The sequence below is a fragment of the Amblyraja radiata genome, chromosome 13, assembly GCF_010909765.2.
Source record: "Amblyraja radiata isolate CabotCenter1 chromosome 13, sAmbRad1.1.pri, whole genome shotgun sequence".
Taxonomy (NCBI): domain Eukaryota; kingdom Metazoa; phylum Chordata; class Chondrichthyes; order Rajiformes; family Rajidae; genus Amblyraja; species Amblyraja radiata.
The window spans coordinates 58,222,443-58,248,457 of NC_045968.1; the positions used below are offsets into that span (position 1 = coordinate 58,222,443).

Genomic DNA, 26,015 nt, shown 5'->3' on the forward strand with positions numbered 1-26,015 from the left:
ATAACACAGTTGAATATCATGCCTGTGACACCTCTGCTATTTATTTTCAATGTTATTATAATCAGTAATACATCAAACCAGTTGGAAAGAGCCTGTCCCACGTAGGCGATTTTTTTCGGTGACTGTCATAGTCTTAGCAGGTCGCTGAAAAACTGGCGACTGGACCCCCCTACGACAATGTCTACGACAATGTCTACAACAACCTACTGCCTAGTCGACGGCAAGCTACCGACAACCGGCGACCCATTAGGACGTCCACCTACGACCACACCTACGACAACCTACGTCCACCCGCGACAAGGTATGAGCCTGTCGTTGACAACTTAAGACAATTCAGTCGCCGGTACCTGTTGTCAGTTGACGTTAGTTGACGTAAATAGCCCCCAATGGAATTCACCGAAGTCAACACGGGCGACAACCTATGTCATCATGGTGACAACCAACGACAGCACCTACGTCAGGAGAAGTCAAGCTACGCTCATTGGCGTCAAGCCAACTGTCGCCAAAAAGTTTTGAACATTTCAAATTCCAGCGGCGACCAGAAAAACGCTACGATTCTTTGGGCGACTGAGGAGACTACTCACGACCATAAGGCGACACCCTGTCGACCATGTGGCGACAGCCTCGTCACCTGTAGTCGCCTAAAAAATTGCCTAAGTGGGACAGGCCCATAACAGTTACTGGGCCATGAGACCAGTGTATTTCCTTTGCTATTAAGTATCTCTAATGATGCTTCTCATTGGCTCCTGTATTACTTTCTGTTAAATGCATTGTCTACTGAGAGCATTATAAGATGTTTACTTTTCCTTCATGTAGGATCGGAGTTGCATTTGCAGAATCTGATGGCAATAATATAATACTTAACATATTTGGAAAGACTGAAAGGTAACACAAAACTCTAGATTGCCTTTAACGTGTTGTTTCAAACTGTAGTAATAAATAATTCAAATTTTAAATTCATGTGTTTCAATCCAAGAAATCAAAGTTTCTCTTTTTAATTAATGTTTTTTCATCTTTGTGCACGGTTATTTCCTAAATATACATACATGATTTCACTTGTCTCACTTGCTTATATTGTTATTCTTTGCATGGATAATCATTGTAAAGACAGCCATTTGGGCCATTACAATTATTCCCAAGTCTGTTTCCAATATTTGCATAAACACAGACACATTGTACCCACCAAATTGACTGGATTGTAATCAAGCTGGCCTCCATTTTATTTTACAATCCCTCATGAATGACACTGGATTTTGCACTACTAGAACTCTAAATTAAGATGGTGCTTTTACTTCAATTTCATTAATAGATTTACTGTGGTAATAGATTTAAGTATACATTTTAACACTGCACTGTTGGCAACAGACTTCCACTTCAATTACTGCTATGCAGACTGAATACTTTCTATAATTAATTATCAGGCACACAATTCTTATGAGTAACCATATAACAATTACAGCATGGAAACAGGCCATCTCGGCCCTACAAGTCCGTGCCGAACAACTTTTTTCCCTTAGTCCCACCTGCCTGCACTCATACCATAACCCTCCATTCCCTTCTCATCCATATGCCTATCCAATTTATTTTTAAATTATACCAACGAACCTTCCGCCACCACTTCCACTGGAAGCTCATTCCACACCGCTACCACTCTCTGAGTAAAGAAGTTCCCCCTCATGTTACCCCTAAACTTCTGTCCCTTAATTCTGAAGTCATGTCCTCTTGTTTGAATCTTCCCTATTCTCAAAGGGAAAAGCTTGATCACATCAACTCTGTCTATCCTTCTCATCATTTTAAAGACCTCTATCAAGTCCCCCCTTAACCTTCTGCGCTCCAGAGAATAAAGACCTAACTTATTCAACCTATCTCTGTAACTTAGTTGTTGAAACCCAGGCAACATTCTAGTAAATGTTGACCTCTGATGTAGGTTTAGCTGTTTTTAATGATACTGCAGCAGCCTCACTGAAAATGTATTCATTAACTTATTGAAACATAAAAGCCACCTCTTTAACATGAGATTAAAGCGGAATCAAAAACTGAAAATACGTTGGATATATGGCTGGCTGTTTAAAAATTCTTTAATATCCATATTTATTTTATTTGCTTCCTTCCTTTCTGCAGATACAAACTTCTTGATGTTTTAGAGTTTGATGCAGATCGCAGGCGAATGAGTGTGATTGTTGAAATGCCAGAAGGTACATTCCTGTTATAGCTAACTGGTAAATTTGAGAACACGAAGATGCGTCTTTTTATTGTTCACAAAATGTGTGAATGCAAGGAAAAGCATAAATATTTATTATTAATTCAGAAAATGCTGGAAATATTCAACAGATCAGGGGAGAGAAATGGAACTAACGTTTCAGGTCGATGTCCCTTCCATCTGAAACTGATTCAGATGTCCCTTCCATCTGAAACTGATGTCAACATTTAATGACATAATTATAGAACAGTTCAGCAAAGGAACAGGCGCTTCGGCCCACACTGTTTGTGCCGAACATGATGCCAAATTAAACTGATCTCCTCTATCTGTACCTGAACTGCCATCTGCCTATGTAAAAGCCTCTTCAATGCCACTATCATATCTGCCTCCACCACCAACCCCGGCAATGTGTTCCAAGCCCTCCACCATTCTCTTGTGTTAAAAAAAAATCTTGCTCCGCACATCTCAATTAAACTTTCCCCCTCTCGCCATGTAGCTATGCCCTTTAGTGTTGGAAATTTCCATCCTGGGGAAAAAGGTCCAGACTGTCTACCCTGTCTGTGCCTCTTATAAGTTTATTCAAAACTGCTATCAAATCTCCCCTCAAACTCTTGACGTTCTAGAGAAAACAATCCAAGTCTATACAACCTCTCTGTGTAGCTGAAACCCTGTAATCCAGGCAGCATTCTGGTAAACCTCATCTGCACCCTCTCCAACGCCTCCACATCTTTCCCTTAACTGCATGCAATATTCTAAATACACCCTAACCAAAATCCTATAGAGCTGTATCATGACTTCCTGACTCTCATACTCAATGCCCTAGCCATGAAGACAAGCATACCTTATGCCTTCTTTACCACCTTATCTACTTGTGCTGCCACCTTCAGTGGGCTCGGACTCCAAGACCCCTCTGCCCATCAATGCTGTTAAGAATCTTGCTCTCGTATACTTTTCAGTTTCATTTAACCTCCCAAAGTGTAATATCTCACACTTTCTCAGGTTAAAATCCATCTGCCATTTCATCCCCCATTTCTGCGGCTGATCTATATCCTGCTTTATCTTCTGACAGCCCTCCTCACCATCTGTAACTCTTCCGACTTTGGTGCCATCAGCAGACTTACTCACCAATTCATCTAGAATTGCGTGCAAGTCATTTATATACATCACAAACAACAGAAGTCCCAGCACACATCCCGGTCACAGACCTCCAACCAGAATATTTTCCATCCACCACAACCCTCTGTCTTCTATGAATAAGCCAGTTCTGGATCCATACGTACATGATAATCTTCTGGATTAGCCTACCATGAGGAACCTTATCAAATGCTTTACTAAAATCCATGTATACGCCACCCTACCTTCATCAATCTGATTCGTCACCTGAAAACATTAAATCAAGTGAGTAAGACACGATCTGCCACATACAAAGCCATGCAGGCCATCCCTAATTAGCCCATTCTCTTCCAAAAGCAAGTAAATCCTATCCCAAAGAATTCCCTCCAGTAGCTTCCGTACCACTAATGTGAGGCTCACTGGCCTCTAATTCCCTGGATTCTCACTACTTCTCTTCTTAAACAAAGGAACAACATTGGCCATTCTCCAGTCCTCCAGAACCTTGTCTATGGTTAAAGAAGATACTTTGGTTAAAGAAGATTCTAGCATTCTCCTCTTTTGCGTCCCTCAATAACTGGGATAGATCCCATCAGGCCCGGGGGACTAATTCATCTTAATGCTCTTCAAGAGCCTCAGCACTACCTCCTTACCTCCTACCTCTCAAATTACCCTAGTATATTTGTATTTGCCACACTGATCTCGCTGTCTTTCTTGGTACATGCAGGTGCAAAGTAATCATTTGGTACCTCCCCTACATCCTCTGACCAAGCATAGAAACCCGCGTTTATCCTTGGTTTCCCTTTCTGAATCCTCTCTGGTTAAAAATTATTTAGTTTCAAGTCTGCTTCAAAAATGAAATCCGTACATGCTAGGAGCTGAGGATTTCAATCTAATCACCCATATTAAATGTGCTTTGTTCCTTTCTCCAATCATTTTTATTTTCTGAACCTTTTGTAAGATCTGCATTTACACCTTCATACACTTACATGTAAATCTCTTTTTTTTAAGTGTCAACATCTAATTTGTTTCAGAAAAAATGATAATGTTTACTAAAGGGGCGGAATCCTCCATCATTCCATTAGCAAGATCCGGGGCAGTAACTGAAATGAGTGCACATGTGGATGAACTTGCCATGGTAAGTTTTACAAGTTTTTGTAGAACAATGGTTTGAGGAATTGGGTTCGGCACCTCCTATTCATCAGGCATTAAGTTATTTCCAAGTGTGCAAATGGGAGTTGCAGATTACATTCTGAAAGCAATGTTAATAAAAGATTTGGGTGGAATTAATGACCCTCGATAGCACATGGAAGAGAAAGATTATCTGCCAAATGCTAATTGCAAACTGGAATCCCTGTGGTTATGAATGCCCCTTTGCCACTTAACCTTTTACGTATTTGACTCCTACCAGGTTGCTAATGAAATACAAGCAATATCATGCACTCTGACTGGATAGCATCCATTGCTTTCTCCCAGTTCCTTTGACCCAACCACTCTATGGCCTCTGCATGTTTCTGCACAATGTATAACCAAATCCAGATGTACCCTCTATTAGAGTTAGTGTCTGAGTTCATAGCTGCACTTGCAAAGTAACATGACAACATATCTTCATCTTCACTGTCTTCTCTTCCTCCATTGAAAGTTTCCATTCTTGGTTATCTGAAGAAAAATCAAGCAAGGTTTGAAATATGCTGAGGGGAGAGAAGAGACATAGTGTGTACTTAAATAATTGCAACCTCTGGGTCAGGAGAGCTTACTACATGAGGAAGTAGTTGGATGGGTGAGTATGGATTAGCAGCTCTTATTCCTGCCTTCCCCAAGGAGGTTAAAGCATGCAAATGTGCTTGTTCTCTCATTCCTTATATTTGGCTCTTCAGCTACAGTGAAATGTTAAATGTTATTTGGGTAATGGAGCTTTGATGGTTATAACGCCATGAGTTGAGAATTTTGAGGCTTATAACACTACCGAACTTGGAAGAAGATGTGAAGCATGTGCAAGGGTTGAATACTGATTAATGCAAATTCTTAAGTAGGTAATGCAGGTGTAATAGTTTAAGCAGTGGATAAAATTAGCAGTCAGATAGTAACACAGCATTTGAAGATAATTCGTCAGATATTTGTAATATTTAACCCTAAGCAACACTGCAAATCGGCTACCGGGAATATTCATAGGTTATAGGAGCAGAATGAGGCCATTTCACCCATCAAGTCTACTCCGCCATTCAATCATGGCTGTTCTTTCTTTCCCTCTCAACCCCATTCTCCTGCCTTCTCCCCATAACCCCTAACACATCAGGAACTGATCAAACTCCACCTTAAAAATATCCATTGACTTGGCCTCCACAACTTTCTATGGCAATGAATTCCACAGGTTCCCACCCTCTGACTAAAGAAATGTCTCCTCATCACCTTTTGTTCTGAGGCTGTGCCCTCTGGTCCTAGACTCTCCCACTAGTAGAAACATCCTCTCCACATCCACACTATCCAGGCCTTTCACTATTCAGTAAGTTTCAATGAGTTCCCCCCCTCATCCTTCTAAACCCCAGCGAGTACCGGCCCAGTGCAGTCAAATGCTCATCGTATGTTAACCTAATCATCCTTGGGATCGCTCTGGTAAACCTCCTCTGCACCCTCTTCAACACCAGCACATCCTTCCTCAGATAGAGGTCCAAAACTGCTCACAATACTCCTAAGTGGAAAAACCCATTGCCATATTAGCTATTACGCAAAGTATCACAGACCAAATAACTATTGAGAAAAGCCCTCCCTCTTTTCATAATGTTTAAGAAGGAACTGCAGATGCTGGAAATATCGAAGGTAGACAAAAAACCTGGAGAAACTCAGTGGGTGAGGCAGCATCAATAGAGCGAAGGAATAGGCAACATTTCTCAGGGTCTCGACCTGAAACGTCACCTATTCCTTCGCCCCATAGATCCTGCCTCACCCGCTGAGTTTCTCCAGCTTTTTTGTCTACCTTCCCTCTTTTCCGTATATTCTTTGCACCTTTAAGAGGAATAGGCTGCTGTAAAATAATCTTAATCATTTGCAGTATTGGGGCACACATTACTGCATGTAGCTTTGGGCATTGAGAGGAACGATGGAGCATGCAAGACATTTCTTATGGTCCTTAAACGCCTCTTTAGCATGTTTATGTGTGATACATTGAATGGGCACGCATTATCTTTGTATTAAAATATTATATTCATTTTCAGAAATAAGCCAATTTCCTTCCCAATTATCTCCAGATGTTCTTGTGCATTAGAATGAAATAACAAGCATAATAACCTAAATGTTTATGGCAACAAAATTGCCAAATTCACTGCTTGGTAAACCCCTGTCCCACTGTACGAGTTCATTCAAAGAGTTCTCCCGAGTTTGCCCTGATTCGAACTCGGAGATTTACGGTAATGGCCGCTCGTCGGTACTCGGGGCTCTCGTGGACATTTTTCAACATGTTGAAAAACTTCACGAGTCTTCCAGAGCTTACCTGCCGTTAGCGAGTCTTCCCGAGTATCTGCCGTTAGCGTTACGAGCCGCTAAGAGACGTCCCCGAGCTCCGACGTACCCGCTACGTTCATTCTCCGTGCTTACCACGAGTTTGATTTTTTTTTTTTACTCGGGAGAGCTCTTGAATGAACTCCCATCGTGGGACAGGGCCGTTAAACTGAATAAGTCTCCAAATGGTGCACCAAGATGAATCACTTCTCTATTTTATTCTCCTCAACGTGATGTTACCCTGGAAATAAATGGTCAAAATGTAATTCCATTGATAAACTGCCTGCACTTGTTGCTGATCTACAGTATTTGTCAGGTACAGATTTCTTCCAATGCCTTCTCCGTGGAGCTATAATCAGATTTGAATTGCAACTAAAGCCATTTAATTTCTACTTGTCAAGCTACTTCCTGGTGAAAGAATGTGGACGGCATAATGCCATCATATAGACAAGCCAGAAAAAGACAGCTCGTGAGAAAATGCCAGGAGGCTTAGTCAGCTATCAATCCACAAATTCAGGAATTGGTAACACTATTGGAAGTGAATGAAACAAATACTTTAAAAATATATAAAATTAAAGAAAATACGAATGCACATTCACACATTTTAGTGAACTGAATTGATTAAAATACCTGAACTATCAAATAGGAACCCTTTACTCTCATAGCCACATGTCTCCTGACAATGCTAGGGAGATACAGTAAACTTGCACTCCACCTCGACACTTCATTAGCCATCCCATAGTGGAGTTTCGACAGCAAAACCCCGGTCAACAACAAGTTCTGGACGTGCATTCTCACAGATATCCTCATTTTAGTTGCACCCAATGCCACCAGAGCATTACACCTAATAATACCGTTTACCAGTATCAATTTGATCTTGCTCTCTTGTGTAAACTAAAATAACTACCCATAATTCTTGAAAGTATATTTACTCCACTGGTGTGTAAGATAAAGTATATTTACTCCACTGGTGGTAGGAAGGAACTACAGATGCTGGCTTAAACCGAAGATAGACACAAAAAGCTGGAGTAACTCAGCGAGACAGGCAGCATCTCTGGAGAGAAGGAATGGGTGACGTTTCGGGTCTGAAGAAGGGCCTCAACACGGAACGTCACCCATTCCTTCTCTCCAGAGATGCTGCCTGTCCCGCTGAGTTACTCCAGCTTTTTGTTTCGATCTTCAGCGTGTAAGAGCTATTGAGTAGGAGAACATGTGACTAGGGAGGTTGTAGGTTTTTTTGTCGTGAACATGAAGTAAGTTGATATTTGGTTGTTATAGTTTTGATCTGCTCACTAACTAGTAGTAATATATGATTTGAATGAATTAATTATTTCTTGGGACAACAGCAGCTCAGAAAAGTTTAGGTGCCGTGTGTTCTTCAAGTTCCAGTTTATTAGTCTATACACTAATAAAGTTTTGAATAGGTTCCATATAGCAGCACATAGATAAAAACACAAAAATATATTATACCTAAATTATACATACATTTGTTAAGGACAAAAGACTGCATTAAAAAAAACAAGACATTAATGCAAAAACATAATTGGAGAAAACAAGTCCATATGAGTGCAAGAGGTAGGGCCGTAGTGTTTCTTCATCGAGGTAGCATTAGGGTTGTACAAGTCGGTTCAAGAAACTTAGAGGGAACGTAGGCAAAGAGCCTTTCCTGAAGCTGCTGGTGTGGGACTTCAGACTTCTACCCGATGGTAACAGTGGGAAGAGGGCATAGCCCAGATGGCAGATATTCATGATGATGCCACCCCTTGAGGCAGTGCCTCATGTGGAGGGGATGGCTGTACCCAAGTTGGACTTAGCTGAGTCCCCCAGTCTCTGCAGCCTCTTGCGTGTTGACATTGTCATAACAAGCCCTGATGCAACCAGTCCAGATACTTTCTAAAGTACATCTGTAAAAGTTTGTTGGAGTATTCAAAAAAATTCTGAATCTCTTTAAACTTCTCAGAGCTGTGTCTTCATGATTGTGTCAATCTGCTGGGCCCAGGACAGATCATCTGAAATATTAACAACCAGTAATTTGAAGTTGTTAACTCTCTTCTCTACCAATAAAAACTGGCATGTGGTCTCCCCTTTTCTGAAAACCAGTTCCTGGTCTTGTCGATGCTGAACGAGACGTGGTTGTCACAGCACGTTCAGCTAGGTGTTCTATCTCTCTCCTTTTTCCTGACTCACCGCCACAGATAATTTGGGGAACCACGGTGATGTGATCGGCAAATGTATGGATAGCATTGGAGCTGTGCTGAACCATATAATCATGAGTGTAAAGAGAGAAGAGCAGGGGGCTAAGCATGCAGTGTCGAAGTGCACCTGCAATGATGGTTATTGAGGAGATGTTTTTACCAATCTGTACTGATTGAGGTCTGCCAAAGGGGAAGTCAATGATCCAGTTGCAAAGTGAGGTACAGAGGGCCAAGTCTAGGAGCTTGATGATGAGTTTGGCGTTGAACACTGAATTGTAGATGATAAAGAGCAGCCTGATGTAAGTGTTCCTGCTATCCAGATAGAGGAGTGGAAAACCTGTGAGATAATCTGCTTGCTGTTGACCTGTTGTGGCGATGAGCGAATTGAAACCGATCCAGGTTTTTGGAGCAGGAGTTGAGTCGCACCATATTCAGTCTCTCAAGGTACTTCATTACAGTGGGTGTAAGCACTATTGCTTGGTGGTCATTGAGACAGGTCATCGTGCTCTTCTTGGGCAACAGTACGATAGGTACCCTTCTGGAGAAATGGGAAACAGCCTGTAGAGGCTGAAAGTGTTCTTGCAATGTTCTAGCTAGTTGTTCTGTGCAGGCCCTTAGTACTCGGCCCGGTACGTCGTGTGGAACGAACGCTTTTCATAGATTCACCCTTTTGAAGAATGCTCCAGTGTTGGCCACGGAGACTAAAATCACAGGGTTGTCAGGGGGTGTTTGGGCTTGTATAGGTGTGTCGTTGTTCTCCATTTTAAAGCTTGTATTGAAGTTGTTCACTTGAAGTGATGCTACACAGTTTTGTCTTATAAGAGGTCATGGTATGCAAGCCCTGCCACATCTGTCGAGTCCATCTGTGACTAGTTTAGCTTGACATTGTTTCTTAGTTCTTTTGATTGGCTTTAGAAAGTCATGCCTAGAATTCTTGTATGATACAGGATCGCCAGTCTTAAATGCCAGAGATCTATTCCTCAGCAGCCGACGGGTCCCCTGGTTCATCCAAAACTTCTGGTTAGATAAGACTCAATGTTTTTTGGTACATGCTCATTCACAAATTTCACTATGAAGTTTGTAAAGTATCAAATATACTGAAATTGATTATATTTGCCGATGATACGAATATTTTTTGTTCCGGTGACAATTTGAAGCAGCTTTTGGAGGTCATCATATCAGAAATGAATAAATTAAAACAGTGGTTTGATGTCAACAAATTGTCTCTAAATTTAAGCAAAACAAAGATTATGCTATTTGGAAAACATAAAATAAACCCTCAAGTACAATTGAAAATAGATAACATAAGTATAGAAAGAGTATATGAAAATAAATTTCTTGGTGTGATCTTAGACCACAAAATCTGCTGTAAACCACATATAAACCACGTCAAAGCAAAACTGGCAAAGTCTATAGCAATATTGGGAAAATCAAGACACATTCTGGACCACAAATCATCACATCTAACTCCCTCTTAAATATAGCTAATGAACTGGCCTCAACTACCTTCTGTGGCAGGGAGTTCCAGAGATTCACCACTCTCTGTGGGGAAAAATGTTTTTCTCATCTCGGTCCAAAAGGATTTCCCCTTTATCCTTAAACTGTGACAGGACTAGGCTCTTCGGCCCACAATATCCGTGTCGAGCATGATGCCAAGTTAATCACTGCTGTCTGCAAGTGAACCATTTCCTTTCATTCCCTGTATATCCATGTGCCTAGCTAAAAGCTTCTTAAATGCCACAATTGTATCTGCTTCCACCACCATCCCTGACAGCATGTTCCAGGCACCCACCACTCATTGTTTTTAAAATGCGATGATACCTTAAAGCTATGCTCTCTAGTCTTTGATATTTTCACCCCAAGGAAACACGTTGTGCTGTCGACCTTACCTCTGCCTCTCATGATTTTACTTTTATCAGGCCCCCCCACGAGCTCCAATGCTCCAGAGGGAACAAGACAAATTTGTCCAACCTCTCCTTATTGATAATACCCTGTAATCCAGGCAGCATTCCCACTGAAACAGACTCTGTCCATTTCCTCCACAGATGCTGCCTGACCGTCTGAGATCCAGCAGCACCAACTTTTCAGAGTCTCCACATCGTTCCTGCAATGGGGCAACAAAAACTGTACAGAATGCTCTAAATGTGGTCTAACCAAAATGTTAAGCAGCTGCGCCATGACTTCCTAACTCTTAAACTCAATGCTCAGACCAATGATGTCAAGCATACTGTACACACCTTTACCACGCTATCTACTTGAGTTGCCTTTTTCAGGGACCCCCAAGACCATTCTGTACCTCAATGCTGTTTTGGGTTTTGCCATTAATTATACTTTCCCCTTGCATTTGACTTCCCAGTGTGCAACACCTCACATTTGCTTGGATTAAATTCTATCTGCCATTTCTCCACCTACATCTATAATTGATTTAAATCCCACTGTATCCTTTGATAGCTTTTCTCACTGTCCACAACTTCACCAGTTTTGGTGTTATCTACAAAACTCACTAACCACTCCACTTACCTTTTCCATCCAAATTAGTTTTGTATAAGTGACATTTAAAATTAGTGCCAGTGGGCCAGGTGTCCCTGGGTGCCTTTTAATCCTGTCCCTTGAACAAGGGAGTAACAGTTGGCACTCTGGAGTCCACTACCAACTGCTGTATCTAAACAGCAGTGAAAGATTATGGATCATACTGCACAATTTATTTCCCCCTTGCTTCGCTGACAATCCGAGGATGAATCCCATCCTGTTCTGGTGATTTATATAATGCCCCCGTACTATCCATTTTTAATACATCTAATGTCTGAATAATCTTGTCCTTTACTATTATTTTGGAAGTGACTTCTTCCCTCAGGAAGACAGACGCAAAATCTCATTTCATACTTTAGGATCCATTTGCAAGTCCCTTAAATAAAGTCTACTTGTATGCTTCCAAAATGTTCTTGGCTTCCCTTATATTTTTTTGCAGCTCATTTCTTCTACTGGAGTTATATCTGGCAACTTTTATTTCCAATTTGTCAGTCTATTATATGCCAGGCTTTGTCCAGCCTCTTCTCTCTTCCAGCTTTCTTTCTCTTCTCCCCCCCCCCCAAAAAAAAATCATGTCAGAACTAACAAGGGTTCTGATCCGAAACGTTCATGTTCATGTTCCCCCAAGATGCTGCCTGACCTGCTGAGCCACTCCTGCATTATTTGCTTTCTCCATTTCCAATTTCCTGGACCAGTTCCAATTGTAAATGGGCCCCTTCCAATTTTTTTCTTCAGATTGCTGCTGCTCCTCTTTTTCTATAGTAATCTATATCATACGATCACTATCTCCTAAATGTTCCCCATCCTTGAACCACTTTATTTCCTAGAACCAGATGGGGAGAAAAGATGAGGTACAATGGTAAGCTAGCCAAGAATATAAAGCAGGATAGTAAAAGCTTCTTTAGGTATGTGAAGAGGAAAAAATTAGTTAAGACCAAAGTTGGACCCTTGAAGACTGAAAAAGGTGAATTTATTATCTGGAACAAGGAAATGCCAGATGAGTTGAACAGGTACTTTGGATCCGTCTTCACTAAGGAGGACATAAACAATCTTCTTGATATACTAGTGGCCAGAGGATCTGGGGTGACGGAGGAACGGAAGGAAATCCATATTAGGCAGGAAATGGTGTTGGATAAACTGATGGGACTGAAGGCTGATAAATCCCCAGGGCCTGATGATCTGCATCCCAGGGTACTTAAGGAAGTGGCTCTAGAAATCGTGGACGCACTAGGGATAATTTTCCAATGTTCGATAGATTCAGGATCAGTTCCTGTGGATTGGTGGGTATTTAATGTTATCCCACTTTTTTAAGAAAGGCGGGAAGGAGAAAACAGGGAATTATAGACCAGATAGCCTGACATTGGTGGTGAGGAAGCTGCTGGAGTTAATCATAAAAGATGAAATAGCCGCGCATTTGGATGACAATAACAGGATCGGTCCGTGTCAGCTTGGATTTACGAAGGGGAAATCATACTTGACTAATCTTCTGGAATTTTTTGAGGATGTAACTAGGAAAATAGACAAGGGAGAGCCAGTGGATGTAGTGTACCTGGACTTTCAGAAAGCATTTCCTGGACCAGTTCCAACATTTGATAAGGTCCCACATAGGAGATTAGTGGGCAAAATTAGGGCACATGGTATTGGGGGTAGAGTGCTGACATGGATAGAAAATTGGTTGGCGGACAAGAAACAATGAGTAGGGATTAACGGGTCCCTTTCAGAATGGCAGGCAGTGACTAGTGGGGTACCGCAAGGCTCGGTGCTGGGACCGCAGCTATTTACAATATACATCAATGATTTAGATGAAGGGATTCAAAGTAGCATTAGCAAATTTGCAGATGACACAAAGATGGGTGGCAGTGTGAACTGAGGAGGATGCTATGAGAATGCAGGGTGTCTTGGACAGGTTGGGTGAATGGGCAGATGCATGGCAGATGCAGTTTAATGTGGATAAATATGAGGTTATCCACTTTGGTAGCAAAAACAATAAGGCAGATTATTATCTAAATTGTGTCAAGTTGGGGAGAGGAAGTACAACAGGATCTGGGGGTCCTTGTTCATCAGTCAATTAAAGTAAGCATGCAGGTACAGCAGTCAGTGAAGAAAGTGAATGGCATGTTGGCCTTCATAACAAGAGGAGTTGAGTATAGGAACAAAGAGGTCCTTCTGCAGTTGTATAGGGCCCTAGTGAGACCACACCTGGAGTATTGTGTGCAGTTTTGGTCCCCTAATTTGAGGAAGAACATTCTTGCTATTGAGGGAGTGCAGCGTAGGTTTACAAGGTTACTTCCCGGGATGGCGGGACTGTCATATGCTGAGAGAAAGGAGCGGCTGGGCTTGTATACTCTGGAGTTTAGAAGGATGAGAGGGTATCTTGTTGAAACATATAAGATTATTAAGGGTTTAGACACGCTAGAGGCAGGAAACATGGTCCAGATGTTGGGGGAGTCCAGAACCAGGGGCCACAGTTTAAGAATAAGGGGTAAGTCATTTGGAACGGAGATGAGGAAACACTTTTTCACACAGAGTTGTGAGTCTGTACAATTCTCACCTCAGGTGGAGGCCGGTTCTTTGGATACTTTCAATAGAGAGCTAGATAGGGCTAGCTCTCCCTTGAAGATAGCGGAGCCAGGGGATATGGGGAGAAGGCAGGAACGGGGTACTGATTGTGGATGATCAGCCGTGGTCACATTGAATGGCGGTGCTGGCCGAATGGCCTACTCCTGCACCTATTGTCAATTGTCAGATCTGACAATGCCTCCTTCATTGTTGGACAAGAAGCATATTGCTCCACAACATTATTGTTGGCACACTGTAGAAACATTTCCTCAATCCCTCTCCTCTTTTTAAAAGTTGAAATCCTGGACTGATCTTTTACACGCACGTGGAAGCCTGAAAACATGGGTCCAAGCCCCATCCCAGATGTGTAAGCACGCTGAAATTGAAGTGATTTATTGATAGTGCTGAACATCAGAGCCAATACCACCTGTTCAAATGGCCAAAAGGCGCAACAAGGTGCTTCTTGGAAAATAATGTACTCAATCAACCTGCCCCAAATGCTTGTGGTCAAACATGTAGCGTGATAATGTTGTATCCAATTGTTTGCTAATTTTTCCCTGCTTTATAACACCTCTTTTTAAACACACTGGTTTGCAAGGCTTTGGAACATCTTCAATATGTACGTAAATAGTAAACAATGTTTGTATTTGTTTTTCTAGAAAGGATTACGAACACTCTGTATAGCTTGTAAATATCTATCCATAGAAGAGTATGAAGAGATCAAATCTCAGCTGGTTGAAGCCAGGACGTCTCTGCATCAACGTGAGCAAGTAGTAGCAGATGTGTTCAATATTATTGAGAAAGATCTCCACCTACTGGGGATTTCTGGAATTGAGGACAAGTATGTTTATGCTCTGATATTTTTAAATCCATGAATATCTTCTTTATCATAAAGCCAATTCTGCATTCTAATTCTGCAAATATAATGTGTAGGAAGGAACTGCAGATGCTGGATTAAACCAAAGACAGACGCAGAAAGCTGGAGTAACTGGAGATGCAGCCTAACCCACTGCGTTACTCCAGCCTTTTGTTTCTGTCTGCAAATATAAAACTAATCCATATCAGAATAAAGTAGGAGTATTTAGAAAATAATTGTTCTCGTTTCAAGGGTTTTCAAAAAAGGAATTGGGCAAGCACTTGGATTGGATGTGAAGGTTCTTAAATAGAAAATATTGATTGTACTGTTAACTTAAACATTGAGAAAATCTTTTTGCGTGATTTGTAAAGGTAAAGAGTTCCCAAAGAGCTTTATTTTGTTCGGACCGAATATCAATTGCTTAACCAGTATGGAATTCATCTGTTGTACTAATTTGTCCATATATTGCCTCAGTCATGCTTCCTGATAACATGAAATGCTTCCTTATGTGTGTATATATAAACTTGAGCTAGAGACCATGTGAAACATCAAGTCCATGCTGGCCCCTTGTGGAGCAATCCAGTCTGTTACATTTTTCCCCACTCTTATTGAGAGTCCTGGAAATTGTGCTTATTCAATTCACTTTTGAAAACCATGACTGATTTTATTTCTAATATTTCAGACACCATATCAACCAATCACCAACATACCCTCTGCAAATTTTATAAAAGTATTCTTCACATCTCTTGTATACATTTCCCCATCTCTAAAACTGTAACCTCCTGGTTATTTAATCGTTTGCTTATCATTTCTCTAGTTATCTCCCCAAAATTTGTTTAATCAAATTTCTATTCACTTTATTGCTGAGATCCCTCATCTTTGAAAATATTCTTGTATATCTTGTCTGTATCTTCTTTGGAACCTGCACATTCCTCCTAGTCATAATGTCATAAGTGTTAGGAGTGGAATTAGGCCATTCGGCCCATGAAGTCTACTCCGCCATTCAATTATGGCTGATCTATCCTTCCTGACCCCATTCTCCTGCCTTCTCCCCTTAACCTCTGACACATGTACTAATCAAAAATCTACCCTTAAAAATATCCACTGACTTGGCCTCTACAGCCTTCTGTGGAAAAGAATTCCACATTCATCACCCTTTGACTAAAGAAATTTCTCATCATCTCCTTCCTAAAAGAACGTCCTTTAATTCTGAGGCTATGACCTCTAGTCCTAGACTCTCCCACTAGTGGAAACATCCTCTCCACATCTACTCTATCCAAGCCTTTCATTATTCTGTATGTTTCAATGAGGTCCCCCCCTCATTCTTCTGAACTCCAGCGAGTCCAGGCCCAGTGCTGACAAACGCTCATCATAGATTAACCTACTCGGCCCTGGGATCATTTTTGTGATAAGTATCCAAATATATGGATGACTTTCTTTGACCTATAATTTTTTTTCTAAATTTATAAGGACCCTAATGAGTTGTGAGTTGGGACCTGAATTCAGTTCCCACTTCTTAACTCATTAGGGTCCTTATAAATCTAGAAACAAAATCTATAAGGAAAAGAAAACCATCTATGGTTTATCACAGTGTCCTTTTGTTTTCACAAAGGGAATGTGTATAAAGTTAAGTGTAGGAAAGAACTGCAGATATAATGGTTTAAATCGAAGGTTAACACGAAATGCTGGAGTAACTCAGTAGGACAGGCAGCATCTCTGGAGTGAAGGAATGGGCGACGTTTCGGGTCGAGACCCTTCTTCAGACTCTGAGGAAGGGTCTCGGCCCAAAACGTCTATCATTCCTTCACTCCAGAGATGCTGCCTGTCCCGCTGAGTTACTCCAGCATTTTGTGTGTACAAAGTTAACTCAGGTACTCCACTGCATCATCTCTGGGGTATACTGGATTTAAACATTAATTTGCAGGTGTTTTTGAAAACAATAATGGCCTGGTAAGATGTCAAAGTGGCTTATTTTCATTTAAAAATCTAACCCATTTGATGGGTGTTTATCATTCATCAAACAACAGTAATTTGAGCATAATTTCTGTTGTTTCTTCTATCTGTCACCTGCCCCCATTTTCCTTTGTCTCCAGAGGATGAGGACACATAATAAATATGTTTGGAAGCTCTGGAGTTTTGGTACCTCAAACAAGTAATTATTTTTCATATGCAAATCTAGGAAATTACATGTGGTACATTTGACGAGCTGACCTTGTGTTGGAAGGAACTGCAGATGCTGGTTTAAACCAAAGATAGACACAAAATGCTGAAGTAACTCAGCGAGACAGGCAGCATCTCTGGAGAGAAGGAATGGGTGACGTTTCGGGCCGAGACCCTTCTTCAGGCTAGTCACCCATTCCTTCTCTCCAGAGATGCTGCCTGTCCCGCTGAGTTATTCCAGCATTTTGTGTCCATCAAGCTGAACCTGGTTGAGCCCATCCCTACTTGCCTGCTGTATACTCAGCTGATGCCACTGAATTGTCATTTCAATATAACAAATAAAGCATTACATTCTGTTAAGTATCTTCATATCTTTGGATTTTATTCCAGGTTGCAAGAAAAAGTACCTGAGACAATAGAGGCTCTTAAATTGGCAGGCATCAAGGTGTGGGTTCTTACAGGTGATAAACAAGAAACTGCAATTAGTGTGTGTTTATCCAGTGGACATTTTCACAAGTCAATGAATATTTTGGAACTTACTAATCAGAAATCAGAAGGTGAATGTGCGCTGCAACTTCATAGCCTGAGTGTCAGGTAATCAAGTTATCTTTTAATAAGTTTCTGTGATGTATAATTTACCCATGGTGCATTTTGTGATTGCTTACTGAATGAATTCTGGAAAAGTCATTTATCAATAGTTGAATACATATTTAATGACCATTTCATGACCATTCAATTGAAAAATTGCATGAAAGTAGTACACACAGGCGTGCTTCTCTGAGTAATCATACAAAAATGAAGTTGAGTAGAGGAGCAAAGAGGACCTTCTGCAGCTGTACAGGGCCCTTGTGAGACCACACCTGGAGTATTGTGTGCAGTTTTGGTCGACAAATTTGAGGAAGGACATTCTTGCTATTGAGGGAGTGCAGCATAGGTTCACAAGGTTAATTCCCGGGATGGCGGGACTGTCATATGCTGAGAGAATGGAGCGGCTGGGCTTGTATACTCTGGAAAGGATGAGAGGGCATTTTATTGAAACATATAAGATTATTAAGGGTTTGGACACGCTAGAGGCAGGAAACATGTTCCTGATGTTGGGGGAGTCCAGAACCAGGGGCCACAGTTTAAGAATAAGGGTTAAGCCATTTAGAAAGGAAATGAGGAAACACTTTTTCACACAGAGAGTGGTGAGTCTGTGGAATTCTCTGCCTCAGGTGGAGGTCGGGTCTATAGATACTTTCAAGAGAGAGCTGGATGGGGCTTGTAAAGATAGCAGAGTCAGGGGATATAGGGAGAAGGCAAGAACGGGGTACTGATTGTGGATGATCAGCCATGATCACATTGAATGGCGGTGCTGGCTCAAAGGGCCGAATGGCCTACTCCTATACCTATTGTCTATTGTCTTTAAAATCATCAGGTCCAGCTAGGAAATGTTAATCACATTAACAGTTTGGTCAGAAAGTAAGTTTTAAGAAGGACCTGACTGAAGTAAAAGGGCAAGATGAGATATGAATATAAGCGTGAGAATTTTAATGAACTATTTTCCATTAGGATAGGACCCCATGGTATTAGAGGCAAGGTTCTAGCATAGGTAGAAGATTGGCTGACTGGCAGAAGACAAAGAGTAGGAATAAAGGGGAAGGAACTGCAGATGCTGGTGCAGGGGGTCTTCTCCAGTTGGCTACCAGTGACCAGTGGTATTCCGTAGGGGTCGATGTTGGATGTGTTACTTTTCACATTATAGGTTAATGATCTAAATGATGGAATTGATGGCTTTGTGGCCATGTTTGCGGATGATACAATGTTAGGTGGAGGGACAGGTAGTGGGCGGTCACGGTGGCGCAGCAGTAGAGTTGCTACTTTACAGCCAATGCAGCGCCGGAGACCCGGGTTCAATCCCGACTGCGGGTACTGTCTGTACGGAGTTTGTACATTCTCCCTGTGACCTGCGTGGGTTTTCTCAGATCTTTGGGCGGGGATCCGGTGGGCCGAAGGGCCTGTTTCCATGCTGTATATCTAAACTACACTAGTGTTGAGGAAGCAGGGAGTCGAGAAGAAATTAGACAGGTTGGGAGAATGAGCAAAGTGGCAAATGGAATACAGCCTAACAAAGTGTACGGTCATGCACTACAGTAGAAGGAATAAGAGCGTAGACTACTTTCTAAATGGGGTGAGGATTCAAAAATTGACTTGGGAGTGCTTGTGCAGGATTCCCAAATGGTCAATTTGCAGATTGAGTCACAAGTAGTTAATTTAGTTTATTGTCATGTGTCCGAGGTAAAGTGAAAAGCTTGTTGTGTAAGTATGGAAGGCAAATGCAATATTAGCATTCATTTCCAGGGGACTACAATATAAAAGCAAGGATGTAAAGCTGAGTCTTTATAAGGTGCTGGTCAATCCTCATTTGGAATTATGAGCAGTTTTGGGCCCCATATTGGAGGAAGGATGTGCTGGTGTGGAGATGGTCCAGAGGAGATTTACAAGAATGATCCTAGGGATGATTGGGTTAATGTATGAGGAGCTAAAGTATAGATGGAGCCAACTCTACAATTTTTAGTGGTCTTGGATGGAGCTGTTCCCAAACCAGGCTGTGATGGTGTGCACAGGCTCAGAATAAAAGGATATCCTTTAGAATGGAGATGAGGTGGAATTTCTTATGCTAGTAGGTGCTGAATCTGGGAATTCATTGTGACAGATGGCTGTGGAGGCAAGTCTTAACGTTTTAAAGCGGAGATTGATAGGTTTAAGGAGGAGACATGAATCACAATCTACCGTATCGGTGACCTTCGGACTATCTTTAATCGGACTTTACTGTCTTTATCTTGGACTAAACTTTATTCCCATATCATGATTCTGCACTCTGTGAATGGCTCGATTGTAATCATGCATTGTCTTTCCGCTGACTGGTTAGCACGGAACAAACGCTTTTCACTGTACCTTGGTACATGTGACAATAAACTAAACTGAAACACTTATTCAGAACTGGATATCGGGCAAGCTGTCAGTTGGTGGTAAGAAAGATGGTGGGGGAGATACTGCAGGCGGTTTAAATGTACAAGAGTGTTTCTGAAGCAAATTGAAAAAGATGAACCTTGGAAGTTTCACAAATGATTTATCATTGCAGAATAAAACGGGATCACGTGGCGCAACATGGTTTGGTTGTAGATGGAATTAGCCTTACATATGCACTCAGGAAACATGAAGGATTGTTCATGGAAATTAGCAAAAGCTGCACTGCTGTGTTATGTTGTCGAATGGCACCACTGCAAAAAGCAAAAGTAAGTTCATTACTCCCAATTGTAATTAGTTTCAAACTTCAACTTGTAAGATATTTAATGAGTAACATAATTTGATCAAAATAAATTGCCAGTTTAATTTAACACTGAACGACTTACTTATTCTTGAATTCCATTATATTTTGCTTATGAAAATGTTAATTGATTAGAATAGGATTTAAATTTAACTTTCTTGATAATTCAGTGGTGGAAATATGTTTGTCCAGTTCAGAATCAGAATGTTTAGATTTGGTCTCTAATCTTAACTAGGATGCTAGCATAACAATTCCTGATGATAGGCTGGGACCTTTTTTCCCTAGAGTGTAGGAGGTTGAAGGGTGATCTAATGGAATTATTTGAAATGATGAGGATACAAGATAATATGAAAAGCCATGGTCTTTTCCATGGGGTAGGGGATTTTAAAAGATAGATGGGAAACATTTAGAGGGTATTTGAGGGGCAACTTTTTCATTCAGAAGCTAGTGCATATATGGAACAAGTATTCAGGGTAAGCGGTAGAAACAGATACAATTATGATATTTAAAATGTATTTGGATAGATATGTGGATAAGAAAGGTATGCAAGGATGTAGTCCAAGCACAGGCAAATTGAAATAGCTTGGTTAGGCAAGTTACATGGTCAGGATTAGTTGGGCCAAGGGGCTTGGTTCCAGACTGTATACTCTGACTGTATATAAGAAACAAAATTAGCCTCCACACATTGGCAGGTTTCCACTGATTACTATTAGTTGAGAACTGATAATTATGCTTCAGTTGTGTATAAATAAGATATAGCCTTCTCAGACAACATTAGTAATTTGGGGAAGTAGCTTAATTGAGAAGATCAGGATGAAGAAGTATAGCACTGTGGAACAATGTAATATAGGATCTGTTCTTTGCTAACGTCTCAAAATGATTGTCAATGCAGTAAACAGATTTGTCTGCAATATTCCTGGGTACAGATTTGCCCCGATTTGATCAAGCAAAACAAAATCCAATTTAGGGCAGTTTGTGTTCAAGAAGAAGGTGGCGTTCAGTCTCTTGAAAACTATAAAGGTGCACAAGTCGCCAGGCCTTGCTGGGATCTTTCCCACGTTATTGAGCAAGACGAGGGATTCTGGGGTTTGACGAAGATCTTTGTATGCTCCCTAGTCACCGAGGTCCTGGAGAACTGGAGCAAAGCCAATGTTATTTGGTTGGTGGCGGCGCCTAACGGCAGCGGCTCGACTACAGTCGTTCGTCTTTTTTTTATTTTTGTCTTGTTAAATGTATGTTTTGAGCTTAGTTTTTATTATTTTTTAGCTGTGTATATGTGGGGGGTGGAGGGGGGGATGTGGGGGAAACCGTTTAATCTCTTCCCTGTACTGGGACCCGACATTTTCCCTGTCGGGTCTCCGGTGTCGGTGGGCCTAACATCGAGGAGCCGGCGGCGGCCTCCGTCCGGGACTAACCTGAGGGCTCCAGTCGCGGAGCCTGCGGACCTGACATCACGGAGCTGGCCGACTTCGGAGCGGGAAGAGCTGTGGTGGCGCTCGGCTGCGACCCGACTTTGGAGCTTCGGAATCTCCAGCTGCAGGCCTGGTGGACAGGAACATCGGGAGCTCGCAGGTCCCTGGTGGGAGACGGCTTTTCGGAGCTCCCGCAACGGCAGCTTCTCCCGCTGGAATAGCGGGGTTGAAAGGACACGGAGCGAGGCCTAACATCGCCAGGTGCGGGTTAGTGGCCACGGGGACTTACCATCGTCACCGGGGGCTCTAACATCGGAGCCCCAGTTCGCCTAGACGCTGCAGTTGGACTGCTGGACCGCTGGTTGGCCTGCTTGATCCGCGGGGTTTAAAGGACACGGAGCTGGGGCCTAACATCACCCGGCGTGTAGCTAAATGGCCACGGGACTTACCATCTTACCAAGCGGGGGGCTTTAACATCGGAGCCCCAGTTCGCCTCGATGCTGCAGTTGGACCGTGGGAGAAGAACAAAGGGAAGAGATAAGACTTTGCCTTCCATCACAGTGAGGAGGTGTTGGAGACTCACTGTTATGGATGTTTATGTAAACTGTGTTAAGTGTGGTCTTGGTTTTTTTTGTAATGTAAAAAACTGTAGTAAATGTAATTTCGTTCAAACCTAGGTTTGAATGACAATAAATAGCATTCCATTCCATTATTTCCTGGGTGGCATAGTGAAGCAGCGGTAGAGTTGCTGCCTTGTAGCCCCAGTGATCTGGGAGTTCGTTCCTTACTTGAGTGTTGTCTGTATCGAGTTTGTACATTCTCCCTGTGACGTAGGTGGGTTTTCTCTGGTGCTCCAGTTTCCTCCCACATCCCAAAGACTCGGTTTGTAGGTTAATTAGCTTCTGTAAATTGTCCCTAATGTGTAGGAAAGAACTAGTATATGGGTGATTGCAGGCCTGGACAGACTCGGTGGGATGAAAAGCCTGTTTCCATATTGTATATCTAAACTAAACTTTGTTTAAGGGAAATACAGATAATCCAGGAGGTTAAGTAAACCTCAGTTTGTTGGTAGGCAAGCCACAGTAGAGGATTCTTAGGGATAGGATTTACCCACATTTGGAAGAGAAATCAGTTATTTGGGGACAGTCAGCATGACATTGTCTGTGGCAGGTCATGTCTTACTAACGTAATTGATTTTTTGAGGAAATGATGAAGGTGATTGATGGAGGATGGGTAGTAAATTATTTGGACTTCAGTAAAGAATTTGACAAATTTCCTCATGGTAAGCTGATTCAGAAGATTAAAATGCTTGCGATCCACGGTGACTTGGTAGTTTGGATTCAAAATTACTTACCTAAAGAGGACGCAGCGCAGTGGTTGAAGTTTAGTTTAGAGATACAGTGCGGAAACTAACCCTTCGGCCCACCGAGTCCCCGCCGACCAGCGATCCCTGCACATCAACACTACCCTACACACACTAGAGCCAATTTTATATTGATACTAAGCCAATTAACCTACAAACCTGTACGTCTTTGGAGTGTGGGAGGAAATCAAAGTTCTTGGTGAAAACCCACGCAGGTGACGGGGGGGAAGGTACAAACTCCGTACAGACAACACCCGTAGCCAGGGTCAAACCCAGGCCTCTGGCGCTGTAAGGCAGTAGCTCTACCGCTGTGCCACCGTACCGCCCTAAGGGTGTACTTCTAGCTGGAGATCTGTGACCTGTGATGTTCTGCAGGGATATGTGTTGGGATCTCTGATGTCTGATATATAGGAACAACTTGGACAAAAATGAAGATGCTTTGGATAGTAAATTTGCAGCGACACAAAAAATGGTGGAGTTGCAGTCCGTGTTGCACTTTGGGAGGTTAAATTAGGTTAGTTTTAGATTAGACATAGGGTATGGAAACAGGTCCATTGGCCCAACGAATCTACGCTGACCATTCATCACCCGTTCAAGTTTGTTATCCCACAACACACTAGGTGCAATTTACAGAGGCCAATTAATATACAAACCAGACCGTCTTTGGGATGTGGGAGGAAATCGGAGCACCCAAAGGAATCCCACATGGTCACAGGGAGAACGTGCAAACAAAACACAGACAGCACTCAAGGTCAGGATCGAACGCGGTCTCTGACTTTGTGAGGCAGCAGCTCCATCGCCGTGTCACTGTACCGCCCTTTTTATAAGGGGAAAATAATACAATTAATGGCAGGACATTTTATCAGCACTGATATACGGAGGGATCTTGGGGACCAACTCCATAGATCCCTGAAAGTAGCAATACGCGTGGATTGAATGGTTGAGGAGACGTATGGGATGCTTGCCTTCATTAGTCAGGGCATCGGGTGTAAGAGTCATGAAGACATGTTGCAGGTTTATAAAACTTTGGTTAGGCAGCATTTGAATTATTGTGTGCAGTTCTGGTCACCCCATTACAGGAAGAGCGTGGAGGGCTTGGAAAGGGTGCAGACGGAGTTCACCAGAATGCTGTCTGGATTAGAGGGTATTAACTATAAAGAGTGGTTGGACAAACTCGGATTGCTTTCTCTGGAGTGTTGGAGGCTGAGGGGGAACCGAATAAAGGTTTATAGCCAGAACCTTTTTTCCCCGGAGTGAACATATGGAGGGTGGAGCTTTAAGATCAGAGAAGGAAAGGAAATGTGCAAGCCAAGACTTTTATGCAGAGAATGGTCGTTGCGGCAGTGCTGCTGCCTCACAGAGACCCCGCTTCAATCGCACTGGGAGATACACTCCTATCCTGCTTGACTACTTACTTGCATTTATCGGAACAGAAAACAAAGAGCTGGAAGAGCACAGCGGGTCAGGCAGCATCTGTGGGGAAAATAGACAAAGTGTGAATGATGGAAAAGAGAGGTGGGGGGGTGTGGAGCAAAGCCTGGTTTGTAATACGTATCCGACTATAGCCCTAAACAACCTTCCTCACTATCTCATTGATTGGCCCATTCAAATAGACGCATTACCACCTCACCTGCAAAGGCACAAATGCTTTTAATATGAGCACAGGAGTCAGTGAGATCAATGACGAGATAGAAAGAAGCACGATATATATAATGATCCGAGCAGCAACATTTCCCCCTATGGAATGGAGAAGAGTAGGTAAGGAAGCAGCAAGGAGGAACTGAATAAAACTTTTTAATTGTAACTAAAAATGTCCATGTCTGGTTATGGATAGTTAAATTAAAATGGTTCTTGTGAATGGCTGTTGGAAGTAGGTTGGACTATAGATGTGGACCTCCTAACAGAAAGTTATGCTTCACATCTGAAAGACAGCAAAAATAAAATAATCTGTCAGTATACATTGAAGCACCAGCATTAATTGAAGCATCCTCTGAGTGAGTTGAAAATGAGTACATTCTAGCATTGGATGTTTTAATCAACCTTGACATTTTACAATTATGAATCTCATTATACATTAACATTTGTGTCTTGAGTCATAAAATTGTGCCACTTACGTTTTTATATTTTCAGGTAGTCAGACTTTTGAAGTTATTGCCAAACAAACCAATTACCTTGGCAATTGGCGATGGTGCAAATGATGTCAGCATGATACTGGAAGCAAATATTGGTATAGGTATGTGAACAGTGTTGCCATTTTCTTATTATTGCTCTTTCAATATTACATCAGTGGTTCGGACTAAATTGATAGAACTCCAAAAAAAAATTGGGTAGTAAGTGAAATGTAGAAACTAGGAACTGCAGATGCTGCTTTACAAAGATGTGCTGGAGTAACTCAGTGGGTCCGGCAGCATCTCTGGAGAACAAGGATAGGTGATGTTTCAGGTTGGGACCCTTCATCAGACCAATTATGCGGGGGAGGGGGGGAGAAAGCTGGAAGGACAAGGAAAAACTAATAGGTAGATACAGGTGAAGGGGATTTTTGATAGGCAGATGGTTGAAGAAAGGCCGGAGATTAAAGGACAGAAGGTGTGTCAAAAGCTAGAGGAAGGAATGTAGGTGAAGGGGGAGGGGTAAAGTAGGTGGGCACAGGGTAGATAGAGGGGGGGAGGGGGAGGGGGGTTGTTCCTCAAATTGGAGACTTCAGTATTCATATCATTGGTTTGTAAACTAAGTGGAAGATGAGGTGCTGATCCTCCAATTTGCGTGTGGCAGCACTCTGACATTGAAGGAGGCCCAGGCCAGTATGGGAAGAGGGGTTTCAGGACG

General features: G+C 42.1%; 1 protein-coding gene across 4 annotated transcripts in view; it reads left to right on the top strand.

Annotated features, from left to right (window-relative positions):
- The window catches only part of atp11b (ATPase phospholipid transporting 11B (putative)), a 185,160-nt gene that overhangs the window by 89,868 nt on the left and 69,277 nt on the right, over positions 1 to 26,015 (top strand). For all 4 annotated transcript variants that reach the window (XM_033032162.1, XM_033032163.1, XM_033032161.1 and 1 more), the window contains exons 15-21: positions 817 to 885; positions 2,122 to 2,195; positions 4,345 to 4,448; positions 14,748 to 14,929; positions 17,495 to 17,698; positions 20,229 to 20,382; positions 25,320 to 25,422. In XM_033032162.1, coding sequence (XP_032888053.1) covers positions 817 to 885; positions 2,122 to 2,195; positions 4,345 to 4,448; positions 14,748 to 14,929; positions 17,495 to 17,698; positions 20,229 to 20,382; positions 25,320 to 25,422 — 890 coding nt within the window. The remainder of the gene's footprint in view (positions 1 to 816; positions 886 to 2,121; positions 2,196 to 4,344; positions 4,449 to 14,747; positions 14,930 to 17,494; positions 17,699 to 20,228; positions 20,383 to 25,319; positions 25,423 to 26,015) is intronic.